This window comes from Indicator indicator, chromosome 18 (assembly GCF_027791375.1).
Source record: "Indicator indicator isolate 239-I01 chromosome 18, UM_Iind_1.1, whole genome shotgun sequence".
NCBI lineage: Eukaryota > Metazoa > Chordata > Aves > Piciformes > Indicatoridae > Indicator > Indicator indicator.
In genome coordinates, this window is record NC_072027.1 from 18,551,050 (window position 1) to 18,578,842 (window position 27,793).

Consider the following 27,793-nt stretch of genomic DNA (forward strand, 5'->3'; position numbering starts at 1 on the left):
GCTATTAAGGAAATGTTGAGAATTAATGCCAAAACAGGTTTGGGCTGCAGTTCCTAGAGCATCTAAGTCCTTAATTGGCTAACCTCAGGAAGCAGGGAGCAGTTCAGAGAGGCTTTTTCTCCTCAGGTGCAGTGAGTGTGACTTGGAAGTCCTCTCACTTCTGGTGGGTCAGGCAGCATTAAACTGGTAGGAGGCATAGGGGAAAGACTCAGAAAGGCTCCTGCAGTTCATTGAAGGGATGCAGAAAAGAAAGTTCTGGGGCACAGTTCTTGAAGCTGAATGTGGTAAAAATGGGCAGGAGTCAGACCCAGCAAGAACAAGTGTCAAGGGTTTGTTCCTTCTTTTCTTTTCCCCTTGTACTCTGACTTAAGCGGAAATGCCTGGCGGAGGAACTGGCTTTGTCTTTCAGCATGGTAACCATGGCAGAGGCACTTGGGTGAGAAGAAAATTAAGGACCCAGAATATGTGTGATTATAGTAACCACTGCAATAATATCTGCCATGTTTGCTTGCTCCAAGCAAAGAATCAGATGGAAAAGCTGACAACCACCTATGTGCTCTCCATGTAATTCTCCTCAGACTTCAGGGCTTTGCAGACAGCCAGTGTTGGATGAAGCTATCAACGCGTTCCTGCCATGCAGACAAGCTATGCTGATTCACCCCCTGCCACAGGCCTTGCTATTCAGGACATGAAGGCACCACTGCCAATGCCACGTCCTCAGTAATTAGCTGAGCTGGGGCTGCCAGGAATCCTGACGTTTCCCCTCATGCCACCTCTCTGATGCCAGGGTGCCAGGGCTTTGTTGCAGCTGCCAGTAGCTACCGGCAGCGTGCTGCTGACACATCCCTGACCTATAAAGAAGTTAAAATGTTGGTATTTGTTAGCCAAAGGCCTGCAAGGTTCAGGATGTATTTGGAATGGAGAGAGCTGTCCAAATAGAGATACCAGGCCACCCCTTCTCCAGGGCTTTGTCTGGCATTGCAGCACAGGAGGAACCAGGCTCACGGGGGGATGCTGCTGAGGTCAGCTGAGGCAAACGAGCTAATTGCCTTGAAACTGTGTCTGGTGACTCTTGTTCTTTACAGGATCCAGGAGGAATAGTCACTCAAACTCCTAATTTTTGTGCTTATGCAAAAAAACATTTCAAAACAAATCTTCCTGTATCTGTAAGTCATTGGAGTGAAGCTTTTTCCTCCCCAGTCCCCAGGCAATGCCTCATCACCCCCAGAGGAGGTTTTGCCCCTGGTGACAGGTTGAAAGGCAGAATGACACTGAGTATACCCCAGGTTATTTGGGCTTTGGGATGGATGGGCAGAGAAGGGAGCTGGAGAATCACAGAACAATTCCTAAAGCTGCAGCAGGACTGTTTGTTTCCTTTCATTTTTTTAATTTTAAAATTACTGATACACTGAGCTACTTCTTAGTACGTGGCCTTACACAGCTTTTGTGGATGTACTCTGTTCCTCAAGGCTTGGAGAGATGATGGCAGCTGAAAGCATAGAATTGTCAGGGTTGGAAGGGACCTCAAGGCTCAGCCAGTCCCAACCCCCCTGCCATGGGCAGGGACACCTCACACTACAGCAGGTTGCTCACAGCCACATCCAGCCTGGCTGCAAAAACCTCCAGGGATGAGGCTTCCACCACCTCCCTGGGCAACCTGTGCCAGGAAATACTCTAGGTCTTGATTGTCAGCATGTTCACCTTTGCTTTTTTGGCAGCTGTTTTGGGTATCCCTCTTTAAATGTATCACACGATACAGACCTGTTGGAAAGCAAGTAAAGCTCAAACCATAGGGAAAAGAATCTGAAGAACAGGGACTTCATTTGCATCTTCTCTGTTAATCCCAATTTACTGCATAAACACAAAAATCAGGTGTTTGAGTGACTATTCCTCCTGGATCCTGTAAAGAACAAGAGCCACCAGACACAGTTCCAAGGGAATTGGCTCGTTTGCCTCAGCTGACCTTAGCAGCATCCCCCTGTGAGCCTGCTTCTTTGTTGCTCCAGTTCTGCATAATTGTCAGGAGGTGAAGGTGTAGTATTTTGACAAACATGCTGTTTAAACTTGATAAGCTTTATAAAAACTTTGCCAGCTCTTAGACTGGCAGTAGCAAAAAATAAACCCTAGGCAAGGAGGAACTGGGTCAGATGTGTTTAGCCTCCAGCAGAAAAGTTGGCCCTTCCTAGCTAAAAATTGTTCAGTTTTTCCTGGGGGAGGGAGGGTGGGATAAGAATACCTTTCTCTCTGGTTTATGTCTGTTACTAATTGGGCTGATGCTTTGATTCATAATTGTGCTAAAAGACAAGGGGCTGTGGTTTTGAAGCAGGCCTAAAAGCTGTGTGGAATTTCAGCTTCAGCCTGGCGAGCGAAGCTTTTACGGTTAACCAAGTGGCAAAAACACCACTCTGCAACACAAATGAAACCAACTTGTTTGGTGTGCCTCAAATCCTGAGTGCATTAGTGTCCTGACAAACCTCAGATGTTTAGTTGCTTGGTGTGTAATTTTGGAGTCTTAACAGGAGCAGCCAAGCATTTATAATCACACGTGTTCAACAGGCTGGATGCAGTCCCTGTATTTACCTTTTTGTGGAAAACATTGAATAATTTTTACCTTCACTGACTTCCATTCTCTCTCTCTGCTTGAAAAAAAAAAACAAACAATGTTCTGGTGGATTTTGAGAGCCATCAGATCTGCTGTTTGACTCTGCCTGAATTACTCTTTCCCTCAGACTCCTGAGGAGTTGGATGATTCTGACTTTGAGACTGAGGACTTCGACGTCCGGAGCAGGACGAGTATCCAGACCGAAGATGATCAGCTCATTGCTGGACAAAGTGCCAGGGTAAGGAGGAGATCTGAGCATTACAAAACCCTGACCTTGCTTCCAAGAAACAGTCCAGCTTGCTTTGAAAATCCAGGTTAAAGCTTTGGGGGGTGGCAGTGAACTCGCTGGATCAGAGAAGTGCCATTCTTTGTTCCCAGTTTTCTTCTGAAAAGGAGGTTAAGTGGCATGCCAGGTGTGTTGGGCTGATGGATGTGAGAAACCTCTTGTCTTTTATTTTGGATGTTCTGAAAGATCAAAATCCTTTCAGTACCCATGAACTACTTTATGCTTTGACATTGCAGACCTTGTGGGCACTGCCATTTCACTGGGTGAGCTCCTGTGGAGAGATCCAGGGAGAACCATGCCCTTGTTCTCACATTTTCAACAGGCAAATACTAAGTCTGTGGGCAGGGAATGCTTTGCAAAATGTCCTCTCATGAATGTGTGGGGTTTGGCCACTGGGCATTTATCAAGACAAGGTTGAGAGGAGCTCAAGAATGAAATCATTCAAACTTACTGCCTTTCCTATGACTGTTAAAAACGATGGGCAAGATATATAATCATTAATAGGTGAAACCTGAAAATCAGTACACTGAGGGGGGAAAACCAGGCCTTAGCTCTTGTTTTTATTTGACATGTCCCCTTCTGGATCAATAGCAATTTACACTCCTGGGAAAGTGCCATGAAAGAGTTTTTGTCAAGGCTCTTCTAGCTTGAAACCAGACAAGAGGCAGCTAGGCCTTCTTCATCCAGCTTCTGCCACATTGGTTTTGGGATGACACTAACTGAGAGTGGTTTTTATGCTCCCCTTCCTTGCACAAGCACTTGAGATTCCTGTATCCCTCTCTCCCCCTTTTATTTAAATGCAGACATTTCTAATTTACATTTTCACACTGCTGCTGCCAGGGGCTTTTTAGTACTGAAGATTCCTTTTCACCTGCTCCTGAAGGCGTGAATGCTCCTGGTATTTATGAGGGTGAGAGCACTGAGTCTCATACAAGGCTGGAAACCTGATCTAATAGATTTTATTCAGGAGTAAGCACATACTCTTTATTTTCACTCACTCCTTCCTCAGTATGCATGTTTCAAAATAGTACAGCTAGCTTTTTGCTGGGAAGAGCTTCATATTTCTTCTGTGCACTGCAACACTGAAATATACCCAAGTGGGACTGCCTTTTAAAACCTTATATTCTATAGAAGAGGCAAATACCCTCCCTCTTCATGCAGCTGAAATACACCCAAGTGGAACTGCCTTTTAAAACCTTATATTCTATAGAAGAGGCAAATTCCCTCCCTCTTCATGCAGCTGAAATATACCCAAGTGGAACTGCCTTTTGAAACCCTTAAATTCTGTAGATAGAAGAGGCAAATCCCCTCCCTCTTCATGATTTTTTTCTTTGGGGGATGCTAAGATGTGGCAAAGTTGTTTGGAGTCTAATGGTTCTATCATGCAAATGGCCACATTTCAGGTGTCAATTTGTCTTTCTGGGCATTCTGTCTTAAGAGTGAGGTGGTGAGACACTGGAACAGGTTGCCCAGGGAGGTGGTGGAAGCCTCATCCCTGGAGGTATTTAAGGCCAGGCTGGATGTGGCTCTGAGCAACCTGCTCTAGAGTGAGATGTCCCTGCCCATGGCAGGGGGTTGGAACTGGAGGATCTTTGAGGTCCCTTCCAACACTGACAGTTTTATGATTCTATGGTTCTATAAACCCTGATTCAAAATGGAAGGAAATGGCTCTGGGAAGCCTCTAGGTAGAGGCTTGCTGTTAAAGTTTTATCCCCCATCTGTGTGACTTAAACTGGTTATTAGTGGAATGTTCCAAAAAGCCTTCTCCAAGTGGCGGCGTTAAGGCGACAGGAGAAAACTCTCTTTCTCTCTCTTGCAGGCTATCATGGCTCAGCTCCCTCAAGAGCAAAAAGCTAAGATTGCTGAGCAAGTGGCCAGCTTCCAGGAAGAAAAGAGCAAACTGGATGCTGAAGTATCAAAATGGGATGACAGTGGTAATGACATCATCGTCCTGGCAAAACAGATGTGTATGATTATGATGGAAATGACAGACTTCACCAGGTGAGGCTTGCTCAAGCTGGGCCCTCAGCAGCTGGCTGGGCTGCTCAGCTTTCAGGGAAATATTTTGCAAGAGTCTTTACTTCCTGTAATTTCCTGTAAATGTTACCCTCTGGAAGCCTGTGTGTAACTCAGGAGATGCATTACACTGCAGTGCCTGGGTGATAATAACTGCTGGAATTGATCTATAGATACACAGCAGTTAGTGACTTGTCTGTCTTTCTTTCTTAAGGGTGATTCTTGTCCCAAGGAATATATAGAGATAGATTTTATACATATATATATATATGGGTTTTACAACATTAAATTCTATAGGTTCTCTATATTACTGTAGTGCAGAAAGCCTTCCTGGCACAGATATTTGCAAAAGAAAGAGAGGGGGTTGGATGCCTTTGGAAATTCATTTACCAGGTTTTATCCATCACTGGTTACAGGATCACACAGGACCACAGGATGTTAGGGGTTGGAAGGGACTTCTGGAGATCATAGAGTCCAACCCCCCTGCCAGAGCAGGACCATGGAATCTGTCACAGGTCACACATCCAGACAGGGCTTGAAAGGCTCCAGAGAAGGTTTTTAAACCTGGTGTTAGAGTGCCATGGAAACTGAAAATCTGGCTTCCAAAAGTGTTAACTCTTCATTAGGTTATCCTAATTATGCTAAATAATAATAATAATAATTATTATTATTATTATTATTATTATCCTAATTATTATAAGTCATTCATTAACCTATCATTAGGTTGCTTACACCAGTAAAATTTGGGTTTAGTCTCATATTTAATCTAAATATGGGGCTGGAGGGGAAGACTGTCCTGAAAATGAAGTAAGTTCTCTTCCCAATTTATTCTGCTCTTACCAAGCCATAGATGGAGTACTGGGTCCAGTTCTGGGCTCCCCAGTTCAAGAGAGACAGGAAACTGCTGGAGAGAGTCCAGTGGAGGCTGCAAAGATGCTGAGGGGCCTGGAGCAGCTCTGTGAGGAGCAAAGGCTGAGAGCCCTGGGGGTGTTCAGCCTGGAGAAGAGCAGCCCCAGAGGGGAGCTGAGCAATGCTCAGCAAGAGCTAAAGGAGCTGTGGGGGGCAAGAGGTTGGGGCCAGACTCTGCTCAGTGGTGCCCAGGGACAGGGCAAGGAGCAAGAGGCATAAACTGGAAGCCAGGAGGTTCCGTCTGAAAAGGAGGAGAAAATTTCTTGATGTGAGTGTGCTGGAGCCCTGGAGCAGGCTGGCCAGAGAGGTTGTGGAATCTCCTTCTCTGGAGAGTTTCCAGCCCCTGCTGGCCATTGTGCTGCTGGGCAAGCTGCTGTGGGTGTCCTGCCTGAGCAGGGAGGTTGGACTGGATGAGCTCCAGAGGTCTCTTCCAACCTCCTCCATGCTGGGATTGTGGGATTCTGTGTGATGATTACACCTGCCTGTGTCTGTGCAACCCTACCCATGCAGTTTGGGTGAGGAATCACTTCCAGTCCTGTATGGAGCAGGAGGAGAAATTCACTCTTCTGGTCATCTGGTGCTAGAAGGTAGGCTGTGTTCTGTTTTGCAGAGGTAAAGGTCCACTGAAAAACACATCAGATGTGATTAGTGCAGCCAAGAAGATTGCAGAGGCTGGGTCAAGGATGGACAAGCTGGGACGGACTATTGCTGACCATGTAAGTCACAACTCGTTTTCAGAAGCCTCCAGCACCAGTGAGCCACAGGAGATGTTCTGGTACTTGCAGGTGTGATGAGCAGAAGAAAATATGTTTAGTTTTGAGCTTTGGGGTGGGTTTTTTTTAACTCATCTTCCTAATCTGCTGCTGGAAAATTCTTTCTTGCTGCTGTCCTGCCACCTCCAACAGTGTAAGCAGCTAAATGTAGCCAGCAGTGACTCCAGCAGTGACTCCAGCAGTGACTCCAGCAGCTCCTTGTCTTACCTCAGGCACTTCCCATTGTAAGGCAGCAACAGCCCAACACCTCTTGACATCACCCAGTAGTATCCAGGCCAGTTTCTGCACCTGAATTCCTGGTGCTTCTCTCACACCCAGAATATGCCCAGTGCTTTCCAAAGCTGTGATGAGGCTGCATAAGCAACACCATCATTATTGCACCTGTTGCACAACCTTCAGTATCATTTTTGAGGCAGCTTTTTAATATTAGCAGTTTCCAGATGCCCCACAGACTGAATGGAGAGGTGATCACAACTCTCTGGTATTTTTTGGTGGTGTCCAGTCAGACTCAATGAGGACTTTGAGCAAAGCAAATGGTGACCTGAGTGTTTTCTGTGCTGTCTCAGGCTGGTGTTGTGCTACATGTAGGAAAGGAATTTTCTAAGCTAGGCAGGGACTGGCTTGAGAGCAGCCCTGAAGAAAAGGCCTTGGGGGTGCTGGGGCATGAGAAGCTCAACATGAGCCAGCAGTGAGCACTTGCAGCCCAGAGAGCCAAGCAGAGCCTGGCAAGAGAAGTGTGGCCAGCAGGGCCAGGGAGGGGATTCTCCCCCTCTACACTGCTCTGGTGAGACCCCACCTGGAGCACTGTGTCCAGTTCTGGAGCCTCTGTTACAGGAAGGATTTGGAGGTGCTGGAAGGTGTCCAGAGAAGGGCCATGAGGATGAGCAGAGGGCTGGAGCTGCTCTCCTATGAGGACAGACTGAGAGAGTTGGGGCTGTTCAGTCTGGAGAAGAGAAGGCTCTGAGGTGACCTTCTTGTGGCCTTCCAGGATCTGCAGGGGGCTACAAGAAAGCTGGGGAGGGACTTTTTAGGCTATCAGATAGTGACAGGACTAGAGGGAATGGAACAAAGCTGGAAGTGGGGAGATTCAGACTGGATGTCAGGAAGAAGCTCTTCCCCATGAGAGTGTTGAGAGCCTGGAATGGGTTGTGCAGGGAGGTGGTTGAGGCCCCATCCCTGGAGGTGTTTAAGGCCAGGCTGGATGAGGCTCTGGGCAGCCTGATCTGGTGTGAGGTGTCCCTGCCCATGGCAGGGGGGTTGGAACTGGCTGATCCTTGTGGTCCCTTCCAACCCTGACAGTTCTGTGATTCTGTGATCTGAGCAGAATTCCTGTAGCAATGAGCAAGCATGGCCAGCTCAGGGGTTTTATGCAATGCATCTGCCTGTCCTGAGCCACTTCACAGACTGGGTTGGGCCAAGCAAAAGTGCCTTTGGTCTCAGTCCACACCCAGATTGCAGAGAAACATCAGCATTAGTTATAGGATTGTGCCTTGCAGAGAGACCCTGAAATGCAGGTAGGTTAAGTCTGAGATCATGGGCTAAACTTTGTTTTGTAGAGCTGGCACTTGCCTCTCAGCCCTTCATATTGCAGGGCTTTCAGTAGAACCCTGGCACTGTGGAGGTCAGTCTTGGTACTGCTGATCCCTCTTTAAACCTTTCATCCAGAGGATGTTGCCTTCCCCCAAGTTTATTAATGGTGCAGTGAGAAATATCCAATGGGGAGATAAAGTGGAAAAGTGTTTCTTCATAGAATCACAGAATTGTTTGGGTTGGAAAAGGCCTCTGAGTTCATCCAGTCAACCATCAAACCAACCCCACCATGGCCACTAACCATGGCCACAGCTTTCTTGAACACCTCCAGGGATGGGCACTCTACCACCTCCCTGGGCAGCCTCTTCCAATCCCTGACCACTCTTGCAGCAAAGAAATTGTTCCTAATCTCCAACCTAAACCTCCCCTGGCACAGTTTCAGGCCATTTCCTCTCCTCTCATCTAGGAAGAGAGACCAACCCCCACCTGGCTCCAGCCTCCTCTCAGGGACCTGTAGAGAGCAATGTGGTCTCTCCTCAGCCTTCTTTTCTCTAGACTGAAGAACTCCAGTTCCCTCAGCTGCTCCTCATAACACTTCTCTAGATCCTTCCCCAGCTTTGTTGCCCTGTGGGCAACCAAAAGTGGTTGTCCTTGATGCAGCATTTTGCCAGCCCTCTTTTGGGAGGCACCTGGGTGTGCTGCTGCTGTAGGTAAGGGAAGCAAGGAGCAGTTTGTGGTGCAGGTCTCAGGGGGACCTTGGGCTGAGGATTTGCCATGCTTTTAGAATCATAGAATCACAGAATCAGTCAGGGTTGGAAGGGACCACAAGGATCATCCAGTTCCAACCCCCCTGCCATGGGCAGGGACACCTCACACTGCATCAGGCTGCCCAGAGCCTCATCCAGCCTGGCCTTAAACACCTCCAGGGATGGAGCCTCAACCACCTCCCTGCACAACCCATTCCAGGCTCTCACCACTCTCATGGGGAAGAACTTCTTCCTCATGTCCAGCCTGAATCTCCCCACTTCCAGCTTTATTCCATTCCCCCCAGTCCTATCGCTCCCTGACACCCTAAAAAGTCCCTCCCCAGCTTTCTTGTAGCCCCCTGCAGATCCTGGAAGGCCACAAGAAGGTCACCTTGGAGCCTTCTCTTCTCCAGACTGAACAGCCCCAACTCTCTCAGTCTGTCCTCATATCAGAGCAGCTCCAGCCCTCTGCTCATCCTCGTGGCCCTTCCCTGGACACCTTCCAGCATGTCCATATCCCTCTTGTAACAGAGGCTCCAGAACTGGATGCAGTACTCCAGGTGGGGTCTTACCACAGCAGCAGAGGGGGAGAATCCCCTCCCTGGCCCTGCTGGCCACACTTCTCCTGATGCACCCCAGGCTCTGCTTGGCTCTCTGGGCTGCAAGTGCTCACTGTTGGCTCCTGTTGAGCTTCTCATCCCCAGCACCCCCAAGTCCCTCTCCTCAGGGCTGCTCTCAAGCCAGTCCCTGCCCAGCCTGGATTTGTGCTTGGGATTGCCTCGACCCAGCTGCAGGACCTTGCCCTTGGTCTTGTTGAACCTTTTGGGGTGCTTTGTAACTCACATGCTTTATGCAAGCTCAGTGCATGTTTTTTTCTGCACCAAGCCAAAAGACAGAAGAAAACCACCTGGCTCCTCTTAGCAGAAGCAGGGTCCTTAGGAATGTAAAAGATGAAGCCCGCGTTGGAAGATAAATCCCAGCAGGACTGCACAGTTAGTCATCCTGACAGGGATATAGCCTTCCTCTTTCCCACTCCATACTCTGCTAATACTTCCAGCCTGCATATTTCATTAGCTGTGCTCACAGCCTCTTTAGGAACTTGTTCCTGCAGAACTATCTGACAGTTACAGAGGAGGTACAAGGGCAGCCTGGCAGCGCCGCTGCCTGCCTCTGCCTCCCGTGGGCTTCCAGCAGAGGGCTGGGGATTGTGTCCTGCTGGCTGGGTGACACCAGGTGAGTCATGACCCCTTGTGTCAGTGTGTCAGGACCTCCTAACTCCTGCCACCAGGCAGTTTTACAGCACCCTGCCTTGGAAACCAGAGAAGCTGTTCCCCAGGGTAGCTCACCTCTGTGGGGAAGGGTCTGGCCATCGCCACAGAGCTGTCCCAGAGGTGCTCCACCCTTCACCTGGGAGGGGGGAATGGGGAGCAGTTGGGAGCATGACACAAGTGAAGATGGTTTGCAGCAAGGCAGTGAATGGTTCTCTGTGTAGGGTTTTTTCAGCTCTTTTTACAAAGCAGAAGAAGAGTTGTGTTGGTTTGTCCCTTTGGTCGTGGGGGGAGGCTGTGGTTCCATCAGTGTGTGATCAGTTCACAGGTAGGGCTTACTCTGCCTCCCTCTTAGACACTCCAGCAGCCTCTTGCTGGCAAGGCTGGTGCACACGCTGTGGAGGCTGGCACAGGGACATGCTCTGGACACAGGCTGATGGCTCTCCAGGGTGGCAGCTGCTGGCACGCATTGCCACGTGCCCATCCTGCTTCCCCTAGCTGCCTGCTTCCAGCTTCTCTGCCCAGACAGCACCAAGGCCAGCACTGAGCCCAGCTGTCACCCAGGGCTGGGGGACATCTTGTTGTGAGTGATGGTTACAGCAGTGTCTGTGCCCTAAGCTGGAGGTGGGTGGGAGGAAGAAAAGTCTCTGTGGCTGCTTGCTTACACCTACCAGGCAGAAGGGGATGGGGGTGTGTGCTTGTCCTAATCTGCACACACCATGGGACAGTTCTTCTGTCCTTCCCTGCCCCTTTTCTTTGCAAAAAGGGAGAAGGAGGTGGCTCTGCTGCCCCTCAGGCTCAGCTGGGGCGTAGGAGGTGAATGTCCCTGCGTGTTGGCTCAGTCTGGGATGGATCCTGCTTTGACTTGGAGCAGCCTCCACCAAGTGTGTGGCAGCATCTCATTCTGAGGGGCTTGTGGAGGTGGGAGTGTGCCCCCCCAGACATTTGGTTGCTGTCTGTAATGTAGCCACCTGCTGGGGCTGTGCTGTGGGAATCCTGCCAGGCAGGCTCTGCAGGCAGGGGGTTTGTGCAGTCAGGTGATCTTTCATAATCTGGGTGGAAATTGTTGCTTTTGGGGTTTTTTGGTTGTTATTGGAGTGCTCCTACATAGGAAAGGAAGACCAGGGCTCACACAGGCATCCACAGTGCCCTTTGATGATATTCTTTCTCCTCTTGTGTTCCATCCCTGTTTAAACATCACCTGTGTTTGGGTGGACACAGCACACACTGTGGGCTGTGCTTTTCCAGCTCACAGTGATCTCTACAACCAAATAATCTTCCCTAGCCCACTGCTTCCCCCACCAGCCTTTCCCTGCCTTCTTCAGCCATCATCAGTAAACACAGGGCAGCCTCTTCTCAGAGATGCCTTCCCTGAGATGGTTTCCATAACTCAGAGCCACAGAGCCCCACACTGTCCTGCCCTATTGTGTGGGTGTCAACAGCCCAGGCAAACCTTTGTTAGCTGAGCTATTTGGGAGATAGAGAAGCCCTTTCCAAAATGGTAATTTCAGCTTTTCATTAGCTCTTTGGTCCAGGCTATTTGTGGTCTTTCTCTAAAACATCTTGTACTGCTGACTGATATTGATTAGCTTCAAAAAAAAAACCAACCTGTGAGCTCTGCTGCTCTGTTGTTCATGGCCTCAACTCCACTGATGCCTGTGGAAGGGCTGCAGGCTAAGAAACACTTGGGGAGGTTTGTTTCCTTCCTTGGGAAGGTGATTTGTGTTTAGGCAGAGGTGTTTGTGCTGTCAGTGTGGTGTCCTCATCCCCAAGCACAGAGTATGACCTGTTGGACTGTGATGTCCCCTGTGTCCCTTCTGCAGTAGCTTCTGCCAGCCCAGAGTCTGTGGGCTGAAGGGACCTTTAAAGCTCATCCACTCCAAGCCCCTGCAGCCAGCAGGGACACCTGCAACTAGAGCAGGTTGCTCAGAGCCACAAACAACCTGACCTGGAATAGCTCAAGGGATGAGGCATCTCCTGCCTCTCTGGGAAACTTGGACCAGGCTCTCCCTGCTCTCAGTGTCAAACATTTCTTCCTTCTCTCCACTCTGAATCTCCCTCTTTTAGTTCAAACCATCTCCCCTTGTCCTGTCACAGCAGGCCCTGCTCAGAAGTCTGTCCTCAGCTTTCTGATCAGCCCTTGAAGCACTGCAAGGCCACCAGAAGGTCTCCCTGGAGCCTTCTCTTCTCCAGGCTGAACAACCCCAACTCAGCCTGGCCTCACAGCAGAGGGCTTCCAGCCCTGCCAGCATTGCTGTGGCCTCCTCTGGCCCTGCTCCAACAGGTCCCTGTCTGTGCTGAGGACTCCAGAGCTGCCCCAGCACTGCAGGTGGGGTCTCAGCAGAGCAGAGGTGCAGAGAATGTATCCAGGCTGGTTTTAAAATCTGTTCTCCATGCAGCACCATCAGCTCCATCTGAAGGTCAGAGCCTCCCCAGGTATGCAGCCAACCATGAGATGTTTGGTGGCCCAGGCTGGGGTGCAGGCAGCCATCAATGCCTCATGATTGCTACATGCACAGGCCATGGCCTTGGGTCTGTTCAGCATCATGAGTGTCTGGTGGGCAAGGGGTTTGTGGAGTTCAGTGCCAGCTGCTTTATTCCCCAGTGGCTCTGCCATGGCTCGTTGCTCTTTGGAGAGGCTTTGCTGGCCACCATGCTCTCTGATGGTTCTGAAGATCCTGCAGGGACTTCCCAGAGCCCTTTCAGGCTGTGCTGATCCTGTTTTGGATGGCAGCTGCCCCTCGGCAGGGCTCCTCTTGTTGTCACATCCTGGCTCATTAACCACCTCTGCAGAGCCAGGGATGGTCCTGTCTGAGGAGCAGCTCTGAACTGCTCTGCACTCTCCACTACCTGTCTAGGCTTTCAGCTGCAAAGCTGTGACAAAGTTACTTTTATCTTCCAGATGAGTGCTTCAGCCAGCACTTTACAAATGTTATTTCATGCCTGGTGAGGAATCTGCTTTCCACACTGCTAAGAAATGGGAGCAGGAGTCGTGGAAAATATCTCCTTTGCTGGCTGTAATTGAGTGGCTGTGAGGTTATCATTTCCTGCCTTAAAATACTCCAGATGGAGAACTGAGGCTGCATTTGGTAACAACTGCTGGTTGCAGCTTGAGGTCTTGGATGTCAAATCATTGCTGCTGTGTCATGTGCAGTGTGCAGGAAGGACCTGTTAGAGTTAACAGACCTAGAAGGGTTTGGTGGCCCTCTCCCTCTCACCCTCCCTCTTCTTTCTCTATTCTCTCCCTCTTTCTCCCTCTTCCTCTTTTCTCCTCTCCTCTCCCTCTCCTCTCCCTCTCCTCTCCCTCTCCTCTCCCTCTCCTCTCCCTCTCCTCTCCCTCTCCTCTCCCTCTCCTCTCCCTCTCCTCTCCCTCTCCTCTCCCTCTCCTCTCCCTCTCCCTCTCCTCTCCCTCTCCCTCTCCCTCTCCCTCTCCTCTCCCTCTCCTCTCCTTCTTCTTTCTCTCTTCTCTCCTTCTCCCTCTCCTTCTCCCTCTCCTTCTCCCTCTCCTTCTCCCTCTCCTTCTCCCTCTCCTTCTCCCTCTCCTTCTCCCTCTCCTTCTCCCTCTCCTCTCCCTCTTCTCTCCTCTCCTCTCCCTTTCCTCTCCTCTCTTCTCTCCTTCTTCCTCTCCCTCTCCTCTCCCTCTTCTCTCCTCTCCTCTCCCTTTCCTCTCCTCTCCTCTTCTCTCTTCTCTCTTTCTCCCTCTCCATCTCCTCTCCCTCTTCTTTCTCTCTTCTTCTCCCTGTGCCTCTCCTTCTTCTATCCCTCTTCTCTCCTCTTCCCTTCCTCTCCTCACCTCTCCTCTCCCCTCCCTCTCCCTCACCTCCCTCTCCTCTCTCCCACCTGTATTGCTCCTGTGTTTCTCTGTGCATTTGGTGGTGCTCAGTTTGAAACCCAAAGCGCAGCAGGAGGAGGAAGGATCCGAGGAGCACCTTGACCATTCCAGAAGGGAGTTGTGCTGCTTGCCCCTTGGTGCTGTCTGTGGTGGTTTCTGTGGTGGTTTCTGTGGCTGCACAGTGACTCTTGGCCTCTGTCTCTGCAGTGCCCTGACTCTGCCTGCAAGCAGGACCTGCTGGCCTACCTGCAGCGCATCGCTCTCTACTGCCACCAGCTCAACATCTGCAGCAAGGTCAAGGCTGAAGTGCAGAACCTGGGCGGGGAGCTGGTGGTGTCTGGGGTAGGTATGGACTGGGGGGTGGGCAGGAGGGGCTACACAGTCACAGAGATGGTCCAGTTGGAAAAGACCTCTGAGCCCAACCACCCACCCAACACCACCATGGCCACTAGACCATGTCCCCAGCTGCCATTGAACACCTCCAGGGATGGGGACTCCACCACCTGCCCAGGCAGCCTGTGCCAATCCCTGATCACTCTTGCAGCAAAGAAATTGTTCCTAATCTCCAACCTAACCCTACCCTGGCACAATTTCAGGTCATTTCCTCTCCTGTCACATGATATTAGGGAGAAGAGACCAACCCCCACCTGGCTCCAGTCTCCTTGCAGGGAGCAATGAGGTCTCCCCTCAGCCTCCTCTTCTCCAGACTAAACACCCCCAGTTCCCTCAGCTGCTCCTCCCCAGCCCTGTTCTCCAGACCCTTCCCCAGCTTTGTTGCCCTTTTCTGGACCTGCTCCAGCTCCTCAATGTCCTTCTAGGAGTGAGGAGCCCAATACTGAACCCAGTACTCAAGGTGTGGCCTCACCAGGGCCCAGTACAGGGGGACAATCCCTGCCCTGCTCCTGCTGGCCACACCATTGCTGATCCAGGCCAGGATGCCATTGGCCTTCTTGGCCACCTGGGCACCCCCTGGCTCATCTTTAGTGGCTTTCACTCAGCAGCCCCAGGTCCTTTTCTGCTGGACAGTTTCCAGCCACTCTTTCCCAAGCCTGCAGCATTCATAGGGTTGCTGTGACCCAAGTGCAGATCCCAACACTTAGCTTTGTTAAACCTCCTCCAGCTGACCTCTGCCTATGGATGCAGCCTGGCCAGATCCTTTTGCAGAGCCTCCTGCCCTCGACACTCCCACCTGGTTTAGTGTCACCTGCAAACTTACTGCAGTGCACTCAATTCCCTCATCCAGGTCACTGACAGAGAGATTTTCTTGCTGGGGTAACAATTATTCCAAGCCAAGTGTTTCTGTCAAACATTCTAGGACACAGACAAGAGATTTGGGAGCATTCAGCCGAAGTTCTAAGGCATGCAAAGTTCAGAATGCTGCCTGCACTGCCTTGTTGTCATGGGAGGAACCACTGAAAGGGGCAATACAGCTTCACTTCTCCTTACCCCTCAGTGTTTGCAGGCACATTCCCTTCACCTTGCTGTAATCTGCTGCTTTCCAGGCCATTTTCACTCCTGGTGAGGTTAAATCACTTTAATCAGCACAGCTAACCCTACCCCATGTCTCTGCACAGCTGTGGAACATGCTGAGTTCCTGCAGTGCTCCAGAGGTGTTACTATTTCAAACCTGCTGTGCCCTGAGCAGGGATTTGCAGTGGCTGCTCTGGTGCTGACAGCTGAGGCTGCCCCAGGCCAGCCTGCTCCCTTATTCCAGCAAAACATTTTGGCCCTGCAGTTCAGGAAATGCTCTTTCCTAGGAGGAAGCTGCATGATGGGTGTCTGGGGGAGGAGAGTAGAGCTCAATTCTCATTTCTTCTGGCACTGCAGCCAGCTCTGGAAGGACATGGACCTGATGGAGCAGGTCCAGAGGAGGGCCATGAAAATGATCAGGGGGCTGGAGCAGCTCTGCTACAAGGGACAGGCTGAGGGAGCTGGGGGTGTTCAGCCTGGAGAGGTGAAGGCTCCAGGGAGAACTGAGAGCAGCCTGCCAACCTGAAGGGGGCTACAAGAAGGCTGCAGAGGGACTGTCTGCAAAGGCCTGCAGGGACAGGACGAGGGACAATGGCTTGGAATGAGAGCAGAGCAGATTGAGATTGGATGTTAGGAACAAGTTCTGCATCATGAGGGTGGTGGAACACTGGAACAGGTTGCCCAGGGAGGTGGTTGAGGCCCTGTCCCTGAAGATATTCCACAGGGCTCTGGGGAACCTGATCCAGTGGAGGATGTCCCTGCTGACTGCAGAGGGAGTTGGATTAGGTGACCTTTGGAGGTCCCTTCCAACCCAGACCCTTCTATGATTCTGTGATATTCTTCCTTGCCCTGGATGAATGTTTGGTCCCTGGAGCTTTGTCCTTTCACATCATGACTGAGGGAGGAGGGGTGAGGAAGGAGCAGAAGTGGCTGATGGTCCAACACTGCTGTTGGAATCCTTAAAAGCCAAGGGAAGAAAACTTAACCACCCTGTGCCAGTCTGATACTTCCAGTGCTCAAACTTAGCAGCACATCTTTCCTCCCCTGCAAACAAGCAGCAGCTGTGGAACGAGTGCTGGGGGAGAGCAGGAGCTGTGGCAGGTCTGCAGTGGTGGTGCTGGTGGAGCACACAGGCATCAGCTCAGCACCTTCCCCAGGGAGCTGGGCTTGTCCCTGCACCTCTGGCTGCTGCCAGGCACCCCTGCAGCCCAGCCAGGAGGTGTGGTGACTGTGTTGCTGTGTCCCTGCTGCATGCCCTGTGTGCTGTTAGCTGGCAGGCTGAGGGCACAGCAGTGCATGTGGCATTGTGCAGGGCTCCCTACTCCAGGCTTTCACTGCAGTTACTCGGTGTCTGTAGAATTTACAGATCCTTCCCCTTGGAATTTCTGCCATGAGCAGGCTGCTGGCTGCAGTCTCACCTGGCCTGAGCTGCTCTCCACCACTCTGCCCACTGGGGCTGAACACTGCCAGCAGCAGCAGTGTTAAACCTCTGTCACATTACCAGATGGAGACCTCTGCCAGTCCAGGCACTTCACCAGGCTAAGAGTGAAGCTCTCCTCAGTGTCACCATCCTGCCCCATCCACCTGCCACCCCAGGCAGGCAGAGCTTGGGCCCCAAGCAGCCTCACAGTTCCTTTAGGAGAGTGCCTCCATGCCCTCCTTGCATTTCAGATGGTTCTTCGTGCCGTGGAAGTGCACTGGAGGTGTTTTCCAGCATGGTGGCTGGGGTGAGGCAAGCAGACAGCTTTGCTTTGCTTTGCTTTGCTGGGGGGCACAGACCTGACCTGCTGCTGCAGTACTCAGAGCACAGCCTGATGGAAAGCAAGGCAGCAGTGCTGGAAGAGAAGCAGCTTGGTTTGCTGCTAGGCAAGCAATAGCTTCAAGCTTTTCCCCAAAGCCTTCCCTAGATGCACACAACTCAGGAATTTCAGTGTGTAGACCCTGCCCAAGACCAAAACCCTGCTGAAGACCAAACCTCTACCCCAGGCCACTTGGCATTCACAAGCTGAAGGTCCTACCCAGAGCAGGGCCCTGGGCCCTGGAGAAGTGGGGTCCAGGTGAGGTGTCCCCCACCTCTCTTCCACCCTGCCCCATTTTTGGTCCTCCACCTTTGCCAGGCACTAAAGCTTCAGCTTTTTTCATTTTTTTCCTCATTCTAAAGCTGTGACTCAGGAACCTCTTGGGGAAGGGCTGCAGGCCTGGCTGAAGATGCAGTCGTGCTCCTTCCTTTCAATGCAACTCAATATGCTGGGGTGATTTAAATATCTATTAGCAGTGATTAAGACATTATTACAGCTTGATTAACTTCATTAGAGAAGAAGCTACTGTTCAAGCTTAGTCACTGTGGAGGGTTGGTCCTGGATTGATGCCAGGTGGCCACCAAAGCCACTCTGTCACTCCCCTCCTCAGCCGGGCCGGGGAGAGAAGATAAAAGGAAAGGCTCATGGGTCAAGATAGGGACAAGGAGGTCACTCAGGAGTTGCTGTCATGGCCAAAACAGAGTCAGTTTGGGGAAATTAGCTTAACTGGTTGCCAATCAAGTCACTGTGGTGATGAGAAATAAAACCACCACACTGTAAACCACCTCCCCCCACCCCACCTTGTTCCTGCTAAGCTTCACTCCTGACTTCTTCACCTCCTCCCCACCAGCAGCACAGGTGGATGGGTTGTGGTCACACCACACCTTGACTCTCCCACTCCTCCCTCCTCAGGCTGAGAGAGTTGGGACTGCTCAGTCTGGAGAGGAGAAGGTTCCAGGGAGACCTGAGAGCTGAATTTCCATATCTGAAGGGGACCTACAGGAAGGCTGGGGAGGGACTGTTCAGAAGGAGCTGTGGGGATAGGATGAAGCAATGGTTTGAAACTGGAGCAGGGGAGATTTAGGTTGGACATCAGGAGGAAGCTCTGCCCAGTGTGGATGGTGAAATACTGGAACAGGCTACCCAGGGGTGTGGTGGAGGCCCCATCCCTGGAGATACCCAAGATCAGACCTGCTGTGTCCCCATGCAGCCTGCTCTAGTTGCAGGTGCCCCTGCTGACTGCAGGGGGGTTGGCCAAGATGCCCTTGGAGGGTCCCTTCCAACCCAGTGCACTCTGTGTTCCCCTGGCAGGTGGACAGTGCCATGTCTCTCATCCAAGCGGCCAAGAACCTGATGAACGCGGTGGTGCAGACCGTGAAGGCTTCCTACGTGGCATCCACCAAGTACCAGAAGTCCCAGGGCATGGCCTCCCTCAATCTCCCTGCTGTCTCGTGGAAGATGAAGGCACCAGAGAAGAAACCCCTGGTCAAGAGGGAGAAACAGGATGAAACCCAAACGAAAATCAAGAGAGCCTCCCAGAAGAAGCACGTCAACCCTGTGCAGGCTCTCAGCGAGTTCAAGGCGATGGAGAGCATTTGAAGAGGCCTCTCTGGCCTGCTGCTTTTTGGGCTCTTCCCTACCACTGCTACTTCCCTGAACTCTACTTTGAATATTCCAAGGATTTTTTTTTTTTTCTCCCCCAGCTCCAAATGTATTTACTTAATATAATAATTTTGATAACTTTGTTTTAGATTCCCCGGGGGAAGTCCCTACCCTTTCTATCGATCACTATAGCCCTCAGCCTGCAGCAGTGTGTTCCTTTAGGTGGCTTTTAGACTTCAGGGGTGCAGTTTTAGCTGAAAATGGGTTGGTTTGGGGATGGTTTTCTGTTTTGGTTTGTTTGTTTGTGTTTTTTTTTTTTTTTTGTATAATCTTGCTTTAAATCAAATATTCTATAACCAAAGAAGGTTTGACAGCAACACTAACAGGTTAACTCTAACAGGTGAATCGTGCTGCTGAGAGACAGCAGATTCAGGGTTGTGATCCAGAGAGGAGAATTTAGATCTTTTCAGGAAAGAAGGAATGGAATCAGTTCTTGGTCTCTGTTAGTGGCTTCCTGCCGTGGGGTGCAAAGGGAACAAGCTCTGCATGCTCAGAAAACACCAGGGGCTGGAAAACGTCTGGAAAAAAACCTGGGCTGGGCTGGGCTGGGGTTGGGGATGTCCTGGGCGGTGAGTTGGTTGTGTGACTGACTGCTGCTTTTCCTGGGCTGCCTTGGGGCTGGGTCGTTGTGATTTTTCTCAGAGGGGAGGGTTTTGTGCTCCCTTTCAGCTGGAGGGAGCAGCCAGAGCAAACGCAGCTCAAGAGGCGAGCCTGGAGGCGGCCGATCGCTTTGTGTGTGACACCAGAGGGGAATTTTAATGCCTGGTTACAACTGACTAATGTATTTTTATTTTTCTTTTTTTCTTTTTTTTCTTTTTTTTTTTTTTGCTGCGGGACACTAATAAAGTTGCTTTTACCAGCTGGTGCGTTGTGGTGCTGCGAATGGAGCCGCCCCTGCTCCCCCTCCCCACCATTCAGATGCAAATGGAGCTCTGTACTCACCAGCTCTTAATTGCTCCGGCTCCCAGTGCCACCCTGCAAAAAGCCTTTGCGAGGGCTGCCGTTTAGCCTCCGCGTTATTTGTGCTAACTGCGGCTCCAAGGTGATCATTCCAAGGTTTTTATTTCAATTTGGAGAATTCCAGGGTGTTTTACACTCACCAGTCAAGCGCGGGAGAGGAGAGGAAGCGCTGGCACAGGTCAGAGCCTCTCAAAAGCAGGCAGGGAGATGGAAAGCAGCCTGTGCTGGGGCATTCCAGAGCCTTGGCTCAGGAATGCTGTAATTTCATTTCTCTTGATCAGTTATAATTGACTGTATCAAGGTTGTTGCTGTCGTGGTAGCAAAACACCGATCAGAATTAAGCTAAATTAAGCTAAGGGTATTTTTGGTTTGGTTTGGGTTTTGTTGGTTTTTTTTTCTCTTTTTGCCACATTTGTTATGTTTTTAAGCATTTCAGACTCATAAGTACAGATAATAAACAGCTTAATGATATTCTGGTTTTCATAAGCCACCAAAGAATCCCAGTGTGGTGGGGGCTGGAAGGGAGCTCTGGAGCTCAGCCAGCCCAAGCCCCTGCTCCAGCAGGGCACCCACAGCAGCTTGCCCAGCAGCACAATGCCCAGGGGGGGTTGGAAGCTCTCCACACAAGGACACTCCACAACCTCTCTGGCCAGCCTGCTCCAGCCCTCCAGCACCCTCACACCAAACAACTTTCTCCTCCTGTTCAGAGGAACCTCCTGGGTGCCAGTTTGTGCCCCTTGTGCTGTCCCTGGGCACCACTGAGCAGAGTCTGGCCCCAGCCTCTTGCCCCCCACAGCTCCTTTAGCTCTTGCTGAGCATTGCTCAGCTCCCCTCTGGGGCTGCTCTTCTGCAGGCTCTCAGCCCCAGGGCTCTCAGCCTTTGCTCCTCACAGAGCTGCTCCAGGCCCCTCAGCAGCTTTGTAGCCTCCTCTGGACTCTCTCCAGCAGTTCCCTGTCTCTCCTGAACCGGGGAGCCCAGAACTGGACCCAGTTCTCCAGCTGTTACCTCACAAGCAAAGTTTCACCTCCTGTTCAGGTGGAAGCTCCTGGGCTGCACAGCCACATGTCTGTGTTCTCAGCTCTTGTGTCAGCTTATTTTGTGCTATGAACTTGGAGCACCAGGTCACAGCTCCACCTGATGCAGGCTGGTCTGAAAACCCAGCTGAGGAGCAGGCAGAGCTTGGGCCTCTTGGCTTTGTGAGGCAAGCAGCTCCAGCTCTCCTGGCACTCTGATCCAGGAGCTGCTCTGAGAAATCCCTGGGAGCTGGGGACAGAGGGGACCAGCAGCAGCTGTGGGCAGGGAAGGGCTGTGAGACCCTGCAGGTCCACCACCTGCATGGGTGAGGGCTGGCCATGGCTGCTCCCTGTCACCACCTGCAGCACACTGAGATGCTGTGACATGTGGAACAGGAAGGGTTTGGGATGTTTCTGCTCTATGGGGCTGGAAGCACTCAGGAAGGCCATGCCTGAGCCCAGCAGCTCTCCTGCCTGCCCTGGGAGAGGGGACCTGGCTGCACAGGGCTGCTCAGGAGGCTGAATCCTGCATCATCTAAAGGCTGTCAGTGGAACCACAGCAAACCCCCAGGAGAAGGCCTGCTGCCAAATTTCAAGTGCTCTGAATTCAGTTCAGCAGTGAATGAAGTCACACTGAATTTATGCTGCTTTAACAGTTCCTGCTGCTGCCAGGCCTGGAGATGGGGGCTGGGGGCTCTCCTGGCTGGTGGGGAGGTCCTGGTGAGCAAGGGCAGGATGGGTGTGGAGAGGAGGAGCAGAGCACCCTGAGCTGCATGGATGGGCAGCAGCCAGCATGGATACCAGGACCAAACACAATCAAGGAGGCCAAACCCCAACCATGCAATTATGTGGGAGGGCAGAGTGGGGGTGGGAGGGGAGGGGAGGGGAGGTCCAACTCCCCAGCACATGGGCAGGGAAGCTACCATCAGCTGCCCGAGTGCTGAAGGCTCAGGATTGCCCTGTGCTTGGAGCTGGCAAGCACAGCCTCTGCTGTCTGCTCCAAGGCCCTTCCCTGCCCACCACATGCCAGCGTTTGGGGTTGGGGGAGCTCAGGTGGGGCCATCATGACCCTCTTGACGTTCCTGTGGGCACAAGGAGTGATAAGGCTGCTGCTGGCCAGGCTGTGTGTGCAGTGCCAGCCCAGACAGGCTGCTTAATGCTCTGCACCTTGGGCATGGGGATGTTGGGGGGGGGAGGGGGGGAGCTGCTATTTCCAAACCATACCTGGGGTCCCCATCTGCCCCAGGACCGCCCTAGTCCCTGCTTGCTCACTGCCAGGACCATGGTGGCAGTTCCAAGGAGCTGCTGTGGCAGGCAGAGAGGCTGTGCCAGGCTGTGGGAATTTGGGTCAGTGGGATGTGAGTCACTGCAGCAGGATGTGCCTGTGACAATCCCATGTCTCTGCTCAGTGCACAGCAACTGGGGCAGGACAGCATTGTCCCTGTCCCTGTCATCATCCTGCCCACAGCCACTGAGGGAGAGGCTGGCAGCAGGGCAGCAGCCCTGTCATCACCCAGGGCTGTGGAGCAGCAGCACCGTTTTGGGAACAAACCTGTCATTAGCAGGGACACCAGCATGGGCTGGCTTCTGTGACAGGGACATTGGCCCAGTGCCAGCCTGCACTTCTCTGTCACCTTCCAGAGGCACACAGGGACATGCAGGACACCAGTCACGTGGGCTGGCACCAGCTGGGCATGGTCCCTATGCAGGACACCAGTCACCTGGGCTAGCACCAGCTGGGCATGGTCCTCATGCAGGACACCAGTCACCTGGGCTGGCACCAGCTGGGCATGGTCCCCATGCAGGATACCAGTCACCTGGGCTGGCACCAGCTGGGCATGGTCTCCATGCAGGACACCAGTCACCTGGGCTGGCACCAGCTGGGCATGGTCCCCATGCAGGACACCAGTCACCTGGGCTGGCACCAGCTGGGCATGGTCTCCATGCAGGACACCAGTCACCTGGGCTGGCACCAGCTGGGCATGGTCCCCATGCAGGACACCAGTCACCTGGGCTGGCACCAGCTGGGCATGGTCCCCATGCAGGACACCAGTCACCTGGGCTGGCACCAGCTGGGCACGGTCCCCATGCAGGACACCAGTCACCTGGGCTGTGTGACCCAAGAGCCTGGTGTGAAAGGTTCCCCTCCATGCTCAGGGCACAAGGAGAGGACAGCAGGGTGGAGCTGTGGGGCTGTCCAAGTGCTGAGATGCTTCCTCCAGAAGCCAAGCACTGATGCTAGGCAGCACGGGTCAGCACCAGGCAAGACCAAGAGCAGGGCAGGGCTGCCTAGCAGGGACAGTGCCACATCCCCCAGTCCTTCCCACCCCAACCAGTCCTGCAGGCAGGCTGAGGACACTCCTGAGGTACCATGGGTGGAGGCAAGGTCAGCCGAAGCTCTCCCTGGCTCCCTCCAAGGCACACAGCTGTGTGCTTCCAGCAGGAGCCTGTGTGAAAGCAGAGCTGCCCCACACAGGGCTGGGAATAAGGAAGCTGTCAGCACCCCCAGCCCCTGGTGGGACCCCATCCAGTCCAGCAGTTTATTCCAAAGTGCTTTTACACCAGAGCCAGCAAACCTCCCTCAGGCTGCTGCCTCCAGTCACCTGAAGGGAGCCCTCAGCTGCCTTCCCCTGAGCTGCTGGATGATGGTGTTGACAGAGCCCAGGAGCTCGCTGAAGTAGCCATCCTTGTCCCCTTCCCTCTGCTCCTGGGCCGCCAGCTCCTCGTACTCGCGGCGCAGGAGCCCCAGGGTGCTGCTGAGGGCCTGGTCCCCCTGGTAGCGCTCCCTGCAGAAGGACATCAGCACTGCCACTGTCTTCAGCACCTTCTCCCGGGTGTCGTGCTCCGGCACCGCCAGCAGGTTGGACACCGCCACGCACCAGTCCTGCTCCACCACCGCCGGCACCAGCCTCACCTGCTGGTACTGAAGCATCTTCTCCTCCAGCTGATCCTCCTGCTGGGAGTCCTCCAGCAGCAGCTGTGGGGAGTGGGGGGACAGGGGTGGAGTCATTAATTGATGGCAGCTGCTCCCAGGAGCTGACAGGCTGTGGGAGGGGAGGATGCATGCCCCAGAACACCTGCCTTGGAAGGTGACTGGCAACAGAAAACCAAAGAAGATCATGGCCTAGTTCCTCATTGCTGTGCATGATTGCCCAGCCTGGAAAACTCAGTGACTGGGGATTTGGGTATCACACAGCCCTGAGAGGGGTCCCAAGGGGAAGGAAGGTCAGCAGCAGGGCCAGGGTCTTGTCAGTGGTGCCTGACAACAGGACAAGGGACAACAGGCACAAAGTGGAACCCAGGAGGTTCCACTTAAAAAAAAACTTGTTTGGTGTGAGGGTGCTGGAGGCCTGGAGCAGGCTGCCCAGAGAGGTTGTGGAGTCTCCTGTGGAAAGATTCCAATCTACAGCTGGGCAAGCTGCTGTGGGTGCCCTGCTGGAGCAGGGGGCTTGGACTGGATGAGCTCCAGAGATCCCTTCCAGCCCCACTGTTCTGTGACTCTCTTCTCTGAAGGAACAAGAGATATGACAAGAGGAAACAGCCTCAAGTTGCATCTGGGGAGGTTTAAGTTGGACATGAGGAACAATTTCTTCCCCAAAAGGGTTGTCAAGGCCTGGAACAGGCTGCCCAGGGCAGTGGTGGAGTCCCCATCTGTGGAGGGATTGAAACCCCACATGGACGTGGTGCTGAGGGACGTGGTTTAGTGGTGGCCTTGGCAATGCTCAGTCAATGGTTGGACTTGCTCACCTTAAAAGTCTCTTCCAACCTAACCAGTTCTGTGATTCTAAAAAAATCATCATTTTAGTTTAAACTCCACAGCCCCTTTGGCTCAGCAAGGGGGTGAAGGTTGGGAGTGCCTGGTTGGGTCCCATCCCCTCCCTCCTGGCTCCTCACCTTCTCCACAATGAGGTCGTAGAGCAGTGTCACCACACGGACGTGGAGAGTCTCCATTCCCTTCTGCCTGAAGAGGCTCCTCAGGACCTGGAGGCCTCCCAGCTTGAGGAACTGCTGCTGGGCGTAGGGGAAGTGTCTCAGCATGGAGGACAGTGCAAAGAGAGCCTGGTGGGGAGAGAGGTCCTGATATCAGCATGGTGGCTGCTGCATTGGCACAGCCTCTCTTCATAGCACCCCATGGTGACAGGAGAAACAGACTCCAACCTGTGCAGAACCCCTCAGGAGATGCATTCAAACTTCCTCTTGTTGAGGGACACCTCCCTTCTCTTCTGATCCCAACCCCTCCCAGTGCTGCAATCTTGCCCAAGCTTGGGTGACTTCCACCCAAACTCCAAGGCAGACTCTCACCATGTTTGCTAGAATGATAACCCCGAGGGACCCATGGCCAGCACCTGAACAGAACCAACACCATCACTTCTCCCACTTCACCCATGCTGCTCCTTGGGACAGAGGCTGGCTACAGACTAGGGATGGGGTGAAGAGGGGCCCAGCACTGCTCAGCACAGCCTGATCCCCTCGAGATAATCATAGGATCACAGGATGGTAGGGGTTGGAAGGGATCAAGTCCAATTCCCCCTGTCAGAGCAGGACCATAGAATCCAGCACAGGTCACACAGGAACACATCCAGATGGGTCTGGAAAGCCTCCAGAGGAGACTCCACAACCTCTCTGGGCAGCCTGTTCCAGTGCTCTGGGACCCTCACGGTGGTGACAGGGTGAAGGAGGAGGGGTCCAGCACTGCTCAGCACAGCCTGAAGGCACGGGGGAACAGCCTCCCTTGTGCAACCAGGGGACATGACCATGATGATCATAGAACCATGGAATCAGTCAGGGTTGGGACCTCTAGGATCATCCAGTTCCAGCCCTCCTGCCATGGGCACCCACACCTCACAGCAGATCAGGCTGTCTAGAGCCTCATCCAGCATGCCCAGCCTGGACCTCCTCATACCCGTGGCTAAAAGCAAGGGAGTTCCTCAGCCTCCCCAGGGCCTTTCCCTGGCTGTAGGACTCCCCACGGCCCGAAGGGGACGGTGCCTGAGGGAGCTGCTCACAGCACGGCCTTGGCTGGCTGCCGGCCAGCAGGGGCACCAGCGCCAAGGGCAGAGCCGGTGGCTGCAGAAGCCCCCGCGGCAGGAGGTCAGGCTGCAGAGCGGCGGGACCGTGCCCCCGGCAGCAGCCAGCCCCGTAAGCAGGGGTGGCAGGCCGGCTGCGGCAGGGTAATCACATCTCACGCTCCAGGGAGCCGGCGAGCAGGGGCCCCCGGCCCGACGGACAGCGCTGCACATCTGCCTGGGGGCTCCGCAGCCGCCGCCGGGGGCAGGACACGAAGCAGCTCCATCCAGTCCTCACCTCCCACGGCTGTTAGCCCAGGAGCCTGCCACGGGCATCCTCTCCTCTCCTCCCCCAGCAGCCCTGTGCCCCGCAGAGCTCCTATGTGTGTCAGGGATGAGACTCGTGGCCAGCCAGCACTGCTGGAGGAGATCTGGGCCACTGCACCCAGGGGAGCAAAGCTCACCCGGCGTGGAGTCCCACACTCTGCCCATGTCAGTGCTGTCCTGAGGAGCACTTGCAGCCAGTTCAGCACAGCCATGGCTTCACCCCACTTGCTCACCTTCTTCTTGACAGCCAGGGGCTGCTCCGTGGCCAGGATCACCAGGAGCTTCTGCAGCGCTCCCCCCTCGATGGCTTCGATCTGGACTTTGGGGTTGCTGCAGGGAGGAAACCCAAAGGCAGGTCAGCAACAGAGCATGGCACAGCAGGATGGGATGGACACCAGCTCTGCCTGGGGCAGCACCTCATGGTGCAGGCAGATGAAGATCAATCCAGCTTGGTGCCACAGCAAACCCCACAGGCTCCCACCTGCCACAGAGTGTGGTTATGGAGAAGGTGCACAGCCCTGCAGGCCACCTCCAACACAGCACACGACCAACACGACCTGAAGCAATGTCCACAGGGCTGGGGAAGGACACACTGGGCCATCCACATCACCCTACCATGTGCCCACATCCTCCCCTTCCCCTGCAAGAAGCCCTCCTCTGAGTTTCCCTCAGCTACAAATCCTCTTGCCCTGCATTGCTCCTATTGCAGAGTCCCAGCATGGGGGGGGGGGGGGGGGGGGCGCTTGCCAGGGACCTCTGGGGACCACCTAGTCCAACCCCCCTGCAAAGCAGGGTCACCCACAGCAGGTGGATTCCTCACCAGCCTTTTATTTCAGCTCCCCTTACCCCCCTTGCCTGCTCCTCGCAGCTGCTGGTTGATGTAAAGCCTCCTGTGCTGCAGCAGCTCCACCCCTGCAGCTCACCTGGAGGAAGGTCCTGCTTGGCCCCAGTGCCTCTGAATCACAAACTGTGCCTGGTCTCACCACCCACACATCTCTTGCTTGAAGAGCTTTTCCCCAAGGACTACAAATGGCTGAACACATCCTTCTGCCTGCAAGAACCAGGCAGGTCTGGATGTGAAGAGCTGCTCTGGGTGCAGATGAAGAGGAGCCTTGCCCCTGGGTGCCAGCTGCCTGGGCAGGGGCACCTCAGCCATGCAGACATTTTGCAAAGCCACTTCTTGTATGCCTTTGAAGGAGGCAGAGAGGTTAGATGCTACAGGCTCCCTCTTTGGCAGGGCTCTCACAGCAGGAGCACAACAATCCAGCTGTCTGCATCCCTGATCCCCGGGATGATCCCATGCTCTGAGGAAGAGCTCCAGCACTTGACTGTGCTTGACTTTGAAGCAGCAATTGCACCGTGGCCAGGCAAAGGTCACACAGCCCTGCTGCAGCTCCACACCCACGGCCCCCACTGCTCCCAGAAAGCTGCTGGAGCAGCCAGTGCCAAGCACCATCCAAGGAACGAGGCAGACAGGGTCACACAAACCAGCAGCAGAAGGCCAATGGACCTGGGCAGGGAGCAGCTTTGACTTAAACCCTGGGCTCCCAGAAATGCAGCAGCAAAGCACTAAGGGCAGCTGGGTCAGCCAAGG

General features: G+C 53.2%; 2 protein-coding genes across 7 annotated transcripts in view; one reads left to right on the forward strand and one right to left on the reverse strand.

The window, feature by feature from the left end:
* Window positions 1–18,925, forward strand: part of CTNNA1 (catenin alpha 1) — a 142,526-nt gene extending 123,601 nt beyond the window's left edge. For 4 of the 6 annotated variants that reach the window (XM_054389181.1, XM_054389180.1, XM_054389184.1 and 1 more), the window contains 5 exons: window positions 2,730–2,840; window positions 4,708–4,889; window positions 6,424–6,529; window positions 14,170–14,304; window positions 18,543–18,925. In XM_054389181.1, the coding sequence (XP_054245156.1) occupies window positions 2,730–2,840; window positions 4,708–4,889; window positions 6,424–6,529; window positions 14,170–14,304; window positions 18,543–18,830 (822 nt within the window). In that variant the 3' untranslated portion in view covers window positions 18,831–18,925. Of the gene's footprint in view, window positions 1–2,729; window positions 2,841–4,707; window positions 4,890–6,423; window positions 6,530–14,169; window positions 14,309–18,542 lie in introns of all 6 variants that reach the window. The other 2 variants (XM_054389183.1, XM_054389185.1) reach the window with 2 other exon arrangements.
* A 4,540-nt stretch (window positions 18,926–23,465) lies between these two features.
* Window positions 23,466–27,793, reverse strand: part of SIL1 (SIL1 nucleotide exchange factor) — a 116,395-nt gene continuing 112,067 nt past the window's right edge. Inside the window, exons 8-10 of the mRNA XM_054389205.1 lie at window positions 26,433–26,529; window positions 24,761–24,925; window positions 23,466–23,843 (exon numbers count right to left, since the gene is read on the reverse strand). Coding sequence (XP_054245180.1) covers window positions 23,466–23,843; window positions 24,761–24,925; window positions 26,433–26,529 — 640 coding nt within the window. The remainder of the gene's footprint in view (window positions 23,844–24,760; window positions 24,926–26,432; window positions 26,530–27,793) is intronic.